At 44.4% G+C, this 13,589-nt stretch overlaps 1 protein-coding gene across 4 annotated transcripts in view; it reads left to right on the forward strand.

Annotated features, from left to right (window-relative positions):
• The first annotated feature begins 7,773 nt into the window (after positions 1–7,773).
• CEP43 (centrosomal protein 43) overlaps positions 7,774–13,589 on the forward strand; it is a 52,319-nt gene continuing 46,503 nt past the window's right edge. For 3 of the 4 annotated variants that reach the window (XR_006289670.1, XM_037895146.2, XM_037895147.2), the window contains exon 1: positions 7,774–10,767. Coding sequence is in view for 3 of the 4 variants with exons in the window: in XM_037895146.2 (XP_037751074.1) it covers positions 10,681–10,767 (87 nt within the window). In the remaining variant the exon portion in view is untranslated. Of the gene's footprint in view, positions 10,768–12,959; positions 13,058–13,589 lie in introns of all 4 variants that reach the window. The other variant, XM_037895148.2, reaches the window with a different exon arrangement.

Below are 13,589 nucleotides of genomic sequence, written 5' to 3' on the forward strand. Positions count from 1 at the left end.
AGTGCCATTGTCACGTATGTATCTTCATCATTATAAAAACATAAGAATGCCAATACTGAGTCAGAGCAGTGGTCCCTCTAGCCCACTATCCTGTCTTTCAGAGGGAATGAACAGAACTGGGAAACTGTGGAGTGATCCATCGGTCCTCCAGTCCCTGCTTCTGGCAGTCAGAGGTTTTGGGACACCTGGAGCATGGGGTTGTGTCCCTGACCATCTTGGCTAACAGCCATTGATGGTCCTATCCTCCATGAACTTATCTAATTCTTTTTTTGAACCCAGTTTGGCCTTCACATCATCCTCTGGCAATGAGTTCTAAAGATAGACTGTGTGTTGTGTGAAAAAATGTTGCCTTATGTTTATTTTAAACCTGCTGCCTAATAATTTCATGAGGTGACCCCCGATTCTTGTGTTATATAAAGGGGTATATAACACTTCCCTATTCACTTTTTCCACACCGTTCATGATTTTATAGACCTCTATCCTATCCCCCCTCAGCTATCTCTTTCCTAAGTCCCAGGCTTTTTAATCACTCCTTGTATGGAACACGAGTCCAACACCCCTAATCAGATTTGTCATCTTTCTCTGTACCTTTTCTAATTCAAACACACTATTTCTAAGATGGGGAAACCAGAACAGCACTTAGTATTGAAGGTGTGGCCATACCATGGATTTATATAGTGGCATTATGATATTTTCTGTCTCATTAGCTATCCCTTTCTTAATGGTTCTAACATTCTGACTCCTGCTACACACTGAGCAGATGTTTCCAGAAAATTATCCATGATGACTCCAAGGTCTCTTTCTTGAATGGTAACAGTGAATTTAGAACTCATCATTTTGTATGTATTGTTAGGATTATGTTTTCCAATGTGCATTACTTTTCACTTGTCAACAGTGAATTTCATCTGCCATTTTGTTGCTCAGTCACCCAGTTTTATGAGATGCCTTTGTATGTCTTCAGTCAGCTTTGGACTTAACTATGTTGAGTAATTTAGTATCATCTGCAAACTTCATCACCTCACTATTTAGTCCTTTTCCAGATCATTTATGAATATCTTGAATAGCATGAGTCCTAGTACATATCCTAGGGGAACTCCACTACTGAGCACTTTCCATTCTGAAAACAGACCATTTATTCCTATATTTTGTTTCCTACCTTTTAACCAGATACTGATGCATGAGAGGTCCTTCCCTCTTAGTTCATGATTAAGGTTACGTTTTAATCATGGGTATTTTTAGTAAAAGTCATGTTCAGGTCATGGGCAGTAAACAAAAATGTACAGCCCTTGACTACCTGTCCATGACTTGTACTATACGCCACTGACTAAATCTTGTGGGGGGAGAGGGTGGCAGCCGGGGGGCACCCTGGGTGCTCAGGGGTGGCCTGGGACCCCGCTAGTACCGGGGGTCGGGGGGCAGGCTGCCACTGATGCTGGGGGGCGAAGGGGTTGGCAGGGCGGGCAGGCTCCCTACCTGGCTCCTCACGGCTCCCCGGAAGTGGCACCATGTTCCTTCCTCAGCTCCTAGCTCTATGCGCTGGCCCCCACCCCAAGCGCCGGCTCCGCAGCTCCCATTGGCCGGGAACCAGGGCCAATGGGAGCTGCAGGGGCAGTGCCTGCAGGCAGAGGCAGGGGTCTGCTAGGAGCTGAGGGAGGGGGATGTCATCGCTTCTGGGGAGCCTCCCAAAGTAAGCACCGCCCAGAGCCTGCCTCATCCCCACCTGCGCCCCAACCCCCAGCCCTGACCCCCCTTCTACATGCACCCAAAATCCTGCTGCTGGGGCAGGGGGAGGCAAAGGGGCCTGAGGCCCAAGACTGCCTCAGCAGCGTCTGGTGTGGCTGGCCCAGGGGCTGACCGAACTCCTCAGGTGTCTCCGTGACCTGCGTGACAAACTCGCAGTCTTACCCATGACTGCTTATTCTGTTTAACAGCCTTTGGTGTTGGACCTTGTCAAAAGCTTTCTGAAAGTCCAAGTACACTATAGCACAGGGAGGGCAAACTACGGCCCACGAGCTGGATCCGGCCCATCAGGGCTTTGAATCTGGCACGCGGGATTGCCAGCCCCATGGCGCAGTGGGCCTAAGGCAGACTCCCTGCCTGCCCTGGCCTCCCACCGCTCCCAGAAGGGGCCAGCCCCACATCCCTGTGGCCCCTGGGCACTTGTTACTATGCAGGAAAGAGTTATATTTTGTTTCTTCTGTTCATGATAAAAAGAAGAAGGATCATATAATTATACAAAATATAGAAAGTAACTATGTCCTATATACACTTACTTATTCAAATTGTATATGACAGCCAAGACCGAAACATGATGATATAGCACCTTGTTTCAAGCCTACCACAATGCTTTTTTGCATTAAAGCTGTAATTGAATTTTTTTTTTCCGTACCTCATTATTTCCTGAACAGCTCAAAGAGGAACTCCTTTTGAGTTCCCATATTTGTAATCAGGCCTTTCTTGGCTATTGTTTCTAAAACATCTGTGTCACTTTTGTCTTTTCAAGAACTAGAAGTTATTGCAGAATTTTACCAAAAGCGGTCCATGGCATTTTACAGACAAATAAAAATGACATGTCTTTGCTCCAAGGAGTGTGCCATATAAACACAGCAACAAATGACTATAAACCAAGGGACGGTGCCAAGTGTATATGGGAGAACAAATTACAACAGTGTAATATCCTCTGATATTCTTAATGTTACTGATGAATCCTTTTGTTTCCTCTCTATTGTTAGAAAATACTAGGGTTGGTAGATGGTGTCAGGAATGAAGGCTGTCTGGAGTAGTGACAGAAGGACTGTGATGTGGTAGAATTATTTTTAGGACAGTGTCATCTATAGTTTTTATGCTAAGATAGTAATGATCAAATCCCATGTTTACAGTTTTAGGGTGTCAGCTGATCACCACAGTAGTCAGAAAAGGGAAATTATTAAAAAAAAAAAAAAACTTTTGAGGTAGTCTTTACACATCATAAAGAATCAGAAAGAGACACAGTCTTTTGCTTTGAAGTTCACTCTTATCACCACAAAGTGCAGTGAAGTCAAATTATTTTTTCAACTTCAGCTCCTTTGTTGTGATAATTCATGAAGAGCCAAATCCTGCTTGCCTTTCTAACATAAATGGAAGTATTGACTTCAACAGGGTGAGTACGGAGAGCAAATATAGCAGCAATATACTAATATACTAATTAATATACTAATGCTAATATATCAAATGTTTTCTGCTAATGAGAATAACGCGGCCTTGTCTATCTTCAAAAAGGGGAAAGAGGAGGATGTACAAAATTATAAACCAATCAGCATAATTTTGATCCCTAGAAAGATACTGAAACAAATTATTAAACAATTTGTTCAAACCTAGAGAATAATAAGGTTGTAAGTAATAGCCAAATACCAAGAACAAATAATGTTAAACCAACCTAATTTCCTTCTTTGACAGGGTATTGGAATTATTTGAAATTATTCATATTAATATGGGAAACCATCAAACATTAATTTAACCATAAATTCCTTTATTAAATTTAAAGGCCAAATGCTACTTATAGAATAGCTCTAAACATACCTAAAAAGCCTAAATAATGAGCAATTTACTATGTTTAAACAGTAACAAAACATTTATAAGCATTTGATTAAGAAACTTACAAACAGGCTAAACCTAGTGGTGCTTAGACTCATATTGGTTGGCTCCAGCGTGGTCAGGCAGCAGGTATTAAAAATGAATCCTTTAAGAGCTTACTTTTTATATCCTTTAACAAACACATACTGTCACCTCCCATTACTGACACCAGCTAAAAACCAATTTGAGACCATTCACTCTTATTTCCAGTCTTAACACAGATAAGGTTTTACAATCTCCTTTCTCACCAGGCTTTTCCTCCCCTCCTTCTTGATGACCAACAGTTTTTCTTTTGCACTTGGGTTCACACAGGCCCTAATTTTTGAGATAACACTGGTATGTGTGGTGGGAATGACCATGCTGGATCATTTAGAGACAGATTTATTTTGTCTTATTTAAAACCTTCTGCAGTCACCCTTACTGGTCAGAGGCCTTCTTTTTAGAAACTTCCCCTTATTTCATTAGTTATTCTTGGAACCAGACATCCTTACTACTTTATTCCTTCTGACCTTTTAAATTATTATTTTCAAGGCATTCCTTCTACTTCCAAGTCAGGTCCTTTCTTTACAACACATATATAGTTCCTTAAGTTAACTCTTAATTCTTTAATTTCATATTTACCTTACACAGGGTAACTGGCCTAGTGGATAGCAGGAAGCAGTAGATGTGATACAGCTGGACTTTAGTAAGGCTTTTGATGCAATCCCATATGACAGTCTCATAAGCAAACTAGGGAAATACGATCTAAATAAAATTACTAGAAGGTAAATGCTTGTGAACTGGACTCCCGGTACAACAGAGGTACTGGCTGTCTAAGAAGGCTGCGGCTGTGGTGGTTTTTTAAGTGAAAGCCTGGGTTTGGGAGGAATTTGGAAAGACCATGGAGAATGGCTACTGGACGGTCTCAAAGGTGTTCTGGCAAACCATTTGTCACCTTAGGAGAGGTCAGTGGGACATTGCTCAGGCTGTTCCCAGCAAGGGTGGTGAAACACTGGCCTCAACTGAGGAGAATGTTGAAAGGTGGAAGGAGCACTTTGAGGAACTCCTCAACCCGGTGGACATACCTTCCTTTCAGGAGGCAATTCTGGAATTCCCCAGTGAGATTGGATCTATTTCTATTGTAGCGCTCGCTACAGCAGTAAAGTGCCTTCGTAGTGGTAAGGCAACAGGGGTGGACAAGATTCATCTAGAGATGTTGAAACCACTGGACAATGTTGGGGTGTTGTGGTTAATGTGCCTCTTCAATGTTGCACGGAAGGCAGGTGCAGTACCTCTGGACTGTCAAACCGGGGTGGTGGTCCAGATTTTTAAGAATGGAGACTAGCAGGTGTGTTCCAACTACAGGGGGAATCACACTCCTCAGCCTCCCCAGCAAAGCCTATGTCAGGGTGTTAGAGAGGAGGCTATGCCCATTAGCTGAACCTCAGATTCAAGAGGAAAAATGCAGATTCCGTCTCAGCCATGGAACAACGGACCAGCTCTTTGCTCTCTCGCAGATATTTGAGGGGTCATTGGAGTTTGCTAATGTAGTCTATTTTTTTTTGTAGCCCTGGAGAAGGCATATGATTGCGTTCCTCAAGCTATTTTGTGGGAAGTGTTTTTCGGGAGTATGAGGCGCCGGTGCCGCTTTTGCGTGCTATCCAGTCCCTCTATTCTCGGAGTGAGTTGTGTTTGTATTCTTGGCATTAAGTCGAGTTTGTTTAAGGTGGGTGTTGGAGTGCACCAACAGTGTGTCTTGTCCTCACTCTTGTTCATGATTTTCATGGGCAGGATATCAAGGCGCAGCTGAGCTGTGGAGTGCCTCCGATATGGGGACTTGGAGGTGGCATCTCTGCTATTTGCAGATGATGTCCTTCTTGCTTCTTCTGACTGTGATCTCCAATGCACACGCGAATGTTTCGCTGCCAAGTCTGAAGCAGCTGGGATGGGAATCAGCACCTCCAAATCAGAGGTCATGGTCCTTTTCCAGAAGAAAATCGACTGTTCTCTCTAGGTGAAGGGAGAGCAGCTGCCCTTAGTGGACAAGTTCAAGTATCTAGGGGTCTTGTTCACAAGTGATGGTAAGCAGGAGCGTGAGATTGACCTGCAGATTGGTGCGGCAGCGGCAGCGATGAGGGTGCTGTACCGATCTGTGGTGGTGAAGCGGGAGCTGAGTACTCGGATGAAGCTCTCAGTTTACAGGTCAATCTATGTCCACATCCTCACTTATGGTCATGAACTTTGGGTAATGACCGAAAGGATGAGATAGCAGGTAAAAGCCTTAGAAATGAGGTTTCTCCACAGGATGGCTGGGCTTACTCTCTGAGACAGGATGAGGGGCTCAGCTATTTGGGAGAGCCTCGGACTAGAGCTGCTACACCTCCGGATCAAGAGGAGCCAGCTGATGTGGTCTGGGCACCTGATAAGGATGCCCCCTGGAAAGCTTCCTTTGGAACTCTACCGGGCACATCTCACTGGGAGGAGCCCTAAGGCCGACCCAGGACACACTGAAGGGGTTATATCTCCTGCCTGGTCTGGAGACGCTGGGGAATATCTTCCCCGCTTTCAGGAGGAGCTGGAACCTGTTGCGGAAGAAAGGGAAGTCTGGTTCTCCCCACTCTCCATGCTGCTGCCACAACCCTCACCAGGAAAATGGCATAAAGGAAAAATAAAAGTAAATGCATAACTGGCTAAAAGACCATTCTCAAAAGTAGTTATTAATGGTTAACTGCCAAACTAGAAGGATGTATCTAGTGGGCTCCCACAAAGGTCTGTCCCTGGGTTTGGTATTATTGAATATTTTCAGTAAGGACTTGGAGAGTGGAGGGGATAGTATGCTTATAAAATCTGCAGATGACATCAAGCTGAGAGAGGTTGCAAGCACTTTGGAGGACAGGATTAGAATTCAAAATGATCTTGATGAATTGGAGAATTGGTCTGAAATCAGTCAGATGAAATTCAATAAAGACGTGCAAAGCACTACACTTAAGAAAGAAAAATCAAATGTACAAATACAAAATGGAGAGTAACTGACTAGGCAGTAGAACTGAAAAAAGGATCTGGGGGTAATAGCGGATCACAAATTGAATATGAGTCAACAGTGTGATGCTGTTGTGAAAAAAGACATGTCATATGTAGAGTCATATGTAAGACATAGGAGACTGGTGAGGTATCAGGTGTACTGTGTACACAGCACTTCAAGACAGATGTAAACAAATTGGAGAGACTCAAGAAGAGAGCAACAAAAATAGTAAGTTTAGGAAACATGATCTTTCTAACTATAAGTATAATTATATACTGCAACAAGTTACCTAGGAAGGATACGGAGCCCCCATCTTTGGAGGTTTTTAAGAACAGGTTAGACAAACATCTGTCAGGGATGATCTAGATCAGGGGTTCTCAAACTGGGTGTTGGGACCCCTCAGGGGGTCGCAAGGTTATTACATGGGGGGTCGCGAACTGTCAACCTCCACCCCACACACCGCTTTGCCTCCCACATTTATAATGGTGTTAAATATATAAAAAAGTGTTTTTAATGTATAAGGGGGGTTGCACTCAGAGGCTTGGTATGTGAAAGGGGTCACCAGTACAAAAGTCTGAGAACCCCTGATCTAGATCTACTTAATCCTGCCTCAATGTAGGAGGATGGAATAGACCTCAGGGGCCCTTCCAGCGCTACATTTTTGGATTCTGTGTTTTGCTTATGGCAATATTTTGCAAAACTAGGTTAAAAAACATTTTTTATAATTTTGAAGGAGAAGGGAAAAAAAAGGTAAGTTTAAGCATTGATTTTAATGGGGTTTTACATTACGGTAACGGTTTGCCCACGCAGAGCAGCTTTCAGGATCAGGACTTTAGACTGCAATACTACATTCTTTGCATCACTCTAGGTATGAGCTCAATCATTCAGCAATACATGCAGCAGGAAGGACAGAGAAATATTAACATGGTGAAACAGGCCATGGCGTTGCTAAAATCAGACTTCTCAGATTTCTTTTTAAAATAGTCTTAACGTTGAATTGTGTCAAGGGAAAATAGTATGTAGCTTATTAGTGCCACCTATTGCATGTTTCTGGAAACAATATACCAATCAACAATACATGTATACTAGTGTACAGTATCTGCATCTTATGGTTAACCACTTTGAATTTTCTTAACTCATCTTTTAAAATTTTTAATTATATATTTCATTTGGGGTTTCTTCATTTCCTGAACTTCCCCCTCATTTCTATAATTTACTACAAATAGATACAAAGTTTTCTTTACAAACATACTGCAAAGAAGAATCACATACTGTAAAGCATTTGCATGTCTTAATATATAGCATTAGTAATGCCTTACATGTTCAAAGCACTGCACAACCATTAATTAATTAATCTTCACAAAATCTCTTTGAGGTAAATAAATAGTCATCTATAAAATACTTATCTTAACAATATTCCAAACATAATTTCATCCAAACCACTTGCTCCCTCATTTTCTTTGGTCGAACAGTATTTTTTCAACAGTATTAACAAATGTTAAAACATTTAGAGAATCCTCAGTCTCTTTTTTGTTTTAAATCTGTGGTAACTCTGCATATAGAATTTAATTTGCATCCCCCTCCCTTAGTTGCATGTTTGCTTATCAACAGGTGTTGGATCAGGCCAACTCCTGTTGGCTTACTCACACAAATAGTCCCATAAATTGAGTAATTAAGCAGAGCAGGATTTGGTCCCAAGAGCATTTTTAAAGTGATTCTCAATTTTTGCTGTGGGTAATGTGCTGTTCATCTGCATCAGATCTCATGTTTACAGTTTTAGGGTGTCCACTGATCACCACAGTAGTCAGAAAAGGGAAATTATTTAAAAAAAAAACAAACTTTTTCCTAAAGTTCTGCTGCTTTTGTTGTGAAACGTTCTACTGAAATGAATGTTACTTAGTGAAGTTGAAACAACTGGGAGAACTACTCAGTTATATTAACAGTAGAGCGGATCAGAAACATTTTCACAAACTTTTTAATGAAAAATACCTGATTACATTTTAGTGATTTTTTAAAATTTTGATCAAAATTTTTCAAAACTAAATTTTTCTGAAACTTTTAAACTCTCCCCCCAACTGAAAAAAGCAATGTGTGGGGACATAAAAGAGTGAAAGTAGAGAAAAAATACCACTCACTCTCTCCCTTTTCTTTTACTCCTTCCTCTTTTTTCCTCCAGCAGGAAAAAAAAAGCATTGATCCCACTGACACAAAACTGAAATGTAGGGGGAAAAAAGTATTGAAAACCCCAAAAATATTCATAGGAAGTTGTTGAAAGTGAAAAATGCATTTTTAAATATTTCATTGAATATACTTATCTGTTTTCAACCAGCTATAATTAATATGTGAAAGTATCAAATTAAGATAAAAGCAATTTTAATTATCTGAATTTATGTTTTCAGTTTTCACACAGCAGAACCACCCATTATCCTAATTATTCTACACCAGTTTCTCAAACTGTGGTCCATGGGCCACCAGTGGTCCGCGACCTCCATTCAGGTGGTCCATTCAGGTGGCCGCACACAAGAGAAAGAAGGGCCACCCACCTAATTAGTGGAGATACACAGGCGTGGCTCCACTAATTAGGTGCCTGGACCCTGGAGAAGACACACAGGTGAAGTGATGGCCTTGGGGGAATAAAGGGTAGGTGGAAGGGGCAGTGGGGTGAGAAGAGGGGGTGGGGGCAATATGGGACATGTAGGGCTGTGATGGCCAGAGAAAGAGGTGACTTTCTCCAGCTCCAGGGCTGTGGCTGCCAGGGAGAGATGGCCCTCCTCCCAGCCTCAGCTCTGTGGCGGGGGAGACCACCTTCCTTCCCAGCTTCAGGGCTGCCGTGGCTGGGGAGAGAGGGCACATCCATCGCATTAGAAAGGTAAGACTATTGATATTAAAATGAGTTGTGTGCTTTTATTTGTAGTACAAAAAAAGTTAATTATTAAGGGGTTTTTTAGATAGTGCTTTACAATAGTTAGCTAACGGTACAAACAACATTTGGAAAGATCATGAGGTGGTCCACCGAGACCCTCAGCAATTTTCAAGTGGTCCATGGGCGGGGGGGTTGGGGGGGGGGGTTGAGAACCACTCTTCTACACCATTTTGCTGTTATGAGTCAAACTCAGATGGTGATTTAAACTATGTAGCTGGTGTAAACTGATCAGCAAAAAAAGTGGGAAGTGATCAAGAAGCACTCTTTGGATGGATTTCCCATTCAGGCCATTTCAGCAAGACACTTTAAGCATGTACCTAAATTTAAGCACAAAACTCATTCTTATTTGACAAAGCACTTAAACACCTGGTTAATTTCAGGCACGTGCACAATTTCCCTGGATTTCCAGGGATGCTTAACCGCCCCCCCCTTGATTTCCTTGCGGTCCATGGGACCGTGCCTCCTTGAGCGCTTTGTTGAGCAGGGAGAGGATTGCTCACGTGCTCCACGTGAGGCAGCAGTTTCGCTGGGGGGCATTGGATAGGTGCCAGACGGTGAAATAACTTGCTTGGGGAGCTGTTAAGCGTGAATAGCCTGGACAGGAACGACCGGATCCCGGCCCTCTGTCTGACCCCCTCCGTTACTAGCGGGTTTTCCAGCTGCACCCCGGCCCGCGCTCTCCACCCAGGGTTCCCACAACACCCCCCGCCAGCAGGGACGACGTTGAGCCCAGGACACCAGGCAGCCGCCAGTCCGGACCGCTGCCTCACAAACGGGCCCCTCCCGGGAAAGCCCGCCCCGCCCCTGAGCAGCTCCAGAGACCCCCGCGCTTTCCCCGGGCGCCGCTCCCCGACCCTGGCCCGGGCCTAGCCCCGCCCATTCCCTTTAAACCTCCCGCGCCCGCCAGCCAATCGCGGCGCTGCCCGTTCGCAGCCGCACATTCCGCGCGCCGGGCCCGAGGCAGATCCTGGGCAGCTCCAGTCCCGCCCCGCCGCCTCTTGGGTGGCCAGTAGGTCGCCGCGGCCGCTTGCCCCCGTCCCCTCGAGTCTGCCCTGGCGTCGGCCCCTCTTCTCTTCCTCGCCGCGAATCTGCGCCGCCGCTCTTGCCGCTAACATAGTTTGGGCGGTTGTCAGGGAGAAACAAGATGGCGGCGGCGGCGGAGGAGGACACGGAGCTGCGGGACCTGCTTGTGCAGACGCTGGAGAGCAGCGGGGTGCTCAATAAAATCAAGGTATTGGCGGGGGAGGGGCTTGTCCCCTGGGGCGCGAGACACATGCGCGCGTGATGGTGGGGGGGCGGACAGAGCGCGAGGTGGTGCCAGCTGCACTAACGGCCCTAACCGCCACTCCGCCCCGCGCCATCGGGAGGCGGGGTCGGGGACTCGGTTCGCTTCCTCCTGTGCCGCCCCTACCCACGCTGGGAGCTGCTAGGCCCAGCGCCTCCCACGGGAGTCCGGGCCGCGATCGCGGCACCTGTCTGGCCTACGGGGCCCGTGGGTAACGCAGGAGCCGTGGCGAGCGTCTGCCCTGCGTGAAGGCCCTATGGGATGTTCCGCGCCCGGGAAGCGCCGCAGCCCTCGCCTCCGGCCCACCCGGGGCAAAGCGCTCGTGAAACGTCCCTGATGGCGCGGGGGGTTGGCCGGCCCGGTCAGGGATCGGTCTGCCGCTGCGCTCCCTGCGTTGGGGGCGAGTTTGCCCCCCACGCTAGTGTGGCAGCTCCGGGCCCGTGGTGCTCCTGGCAAAGCAAAGGAGTAGCTGGAGCGGATCTGCTCTTTCAACTCATCAGAGGGGTAGCCCTGTTAGTCTGGACCTGTAAAAGCGGCAGAGTCCTGCGGTACCTGATAGACTAACAGACGTATTGGAGCATGAGTTTTCGTGCATGCATCCGACGACGTGGGTATTCAACCTCGAAAACTTATGCTCCAATACGTCTGTTTGTCTTTAAGGTGCCACAGGACTCTTTGCCTCTATTTCAGTTTAATTTCTTATGTAAAATCCCCCCCCCCCCCCATATATCCTTACCTAATCCTCCCATTCTAATGTCCTACAAGTTATAATTGGGCTTGGAAGGTTTTTGATTTTTATCAATAAATGTTGGTAAACATTGATTTCACCAATAGAAACAAACAACAAAGAAATATTTTCATCAATAGTTGAAATTAACAATTAGGCAAAGTAAGAAAAATGCTGCTTGAGAACTTCTTAAAGTAAACATCCTAAAATTCAACTTTATATGTTTTGACACGTGACATTGACAGTTTGTGTTTTAATGGTAATAAAGCTTTGTTTTTATATCCTGATGTTTACTGTCATTCTCTGATCACCCATAATTTCTTGCAACTGTGGAAAATTAAATGGATAAAACATTGGAAAATAAAGTTTTTAAAAATACACATTGGATTTATGGGTCAAAATCATTTGAAAAAAATTGAATTCTGCCACTTTTAGCCCCCCAACCTGAAGCAAATATTCACTAGCAACTACACACCACACAACAAAAACACTAACCCAGGAACCAATCCCTGCAACGGACCCTGTTGCCAACTCTGTCCGCATATCTATTCAAGGGACACCATCATAGGACCTAGCCACACCGTTAGAGGCTTGTTCACCTGCACATCTACCAATGTGATATATGCCATCATGTGCCAGCAATGCCCCTCTGCCATCTACATTAGCCGAACTGGACAGTCTGTACACAAAAGAATATCTGGACACAAATCAGACACCAGCAGTTCTAACATTCAGAAATTAGTAGAATACTTCAATCTCCCTGGACACTCAATAACAGTCTTAAAAGTGGCAATACTTCAAAAATAGACTCTATCAAATTAGGCCTGAATAAAGACTGGGAGTGGATGGGTCATTACAAAAACTAATTTTCCCCTGCTGATACTCACACATTCTTGTCAGCTATTTGAAATGAGCCACCTTGATTACATTGGCCTCTTTAGCACTACAAAAGTGATTTCCCCCACCCCCCCTTGGTATTCACCCTTCTTGTTAATTGTTGAGAGTAACCCTCTTCCACCTTAACTGAATTGGCTTGTTAGCACTTACCTCCCCCCCCACTTGGTAAGGCAACTCCTATCTTTTCATGTGCTGTGAATTTATACCTGCCTCTGTATTTTCCACTCAATGCATCTGATGAAGTGGGTTTTAGCCTTTGAACGCTTATTCCCAAATACATTTGTTGGTCTCTAACGTGCCACAAGGACTCCTCATTGTTTTTGCTGATCGAGACCATCACGGCTACCACTCTGATCTGGTTAAATTAAGTTCGCCTTGGTTGAGATAAAAGTAGCTAGAGACTCCTGGAAGTATACGCTACATCCTGCTCCTCACTTGGTCCATGTGCCCTACAGAGACTTGTAAATGGCTCCTGTAGCTTCTGCTGATAGCGCTTTTTTTTTTTTTTTGCCAGTGGCTCCCAATGATGCCATGCTTCCCTGAAATTCACAGTTTTCATATCTTAAACACGGTATTCTAAATGGCCATCTAGTAGCAGCTGTCTGAATGGGGGTAAGCACAGACTTTTGATAGGTAATGGCAATTTATGGGAGTTGCGCTACTTCTATTGAGCCAATCGATTTTGATAGGCATTTGCACTTCAAGTTGGTTTATATCATGCATAAGGAATTTTTCTTACAATACATTTAAATGTAAGGATGCTCAATGTATTGCTTGCTTGAGTATTGTGTACCTGTTAGGGAAGTTAAGTTAGGGAAAACAAGCTATGTTCTGATATTCCATATTTATGTAGGATTTATACCCCAAAATTAAACAGTGCTTTCCAAGGATGGGTGAGGGTAAAAGCTAGAAAGTAAGGCATAGAAGGATTTGTGTTCAGTATTCTGTGGAGATAGTAAGACATAAATGAGAGCAAACTCTAAGAAGGGTGTGTATGCAGATGAAGTCAAGAGAACGTGAACTTGTCATAAGAGACAAATGTGGAAGGATTCTAGTTAACATAGAATATTATCAATAGAAGACGTATTGTAAAGGTGACCAGCGATAAAACTGGGGAAAATATGCAAAACCTATTTGATTAGTT

This window comes from Chelonia mydas, chromosome 3 (assembly GCF_015237465.2).
Source record: "Chelonia mydas isolate rCheMyd1 chromosome 3, rCheMyd1.pri.v2, whole genome shotgun sequence".
Lineage (NCBI taxonomy): Eukaryota > Metazoa > Chordata > Testudines > Cheloniidae > Chelonia > Chelonia mydas.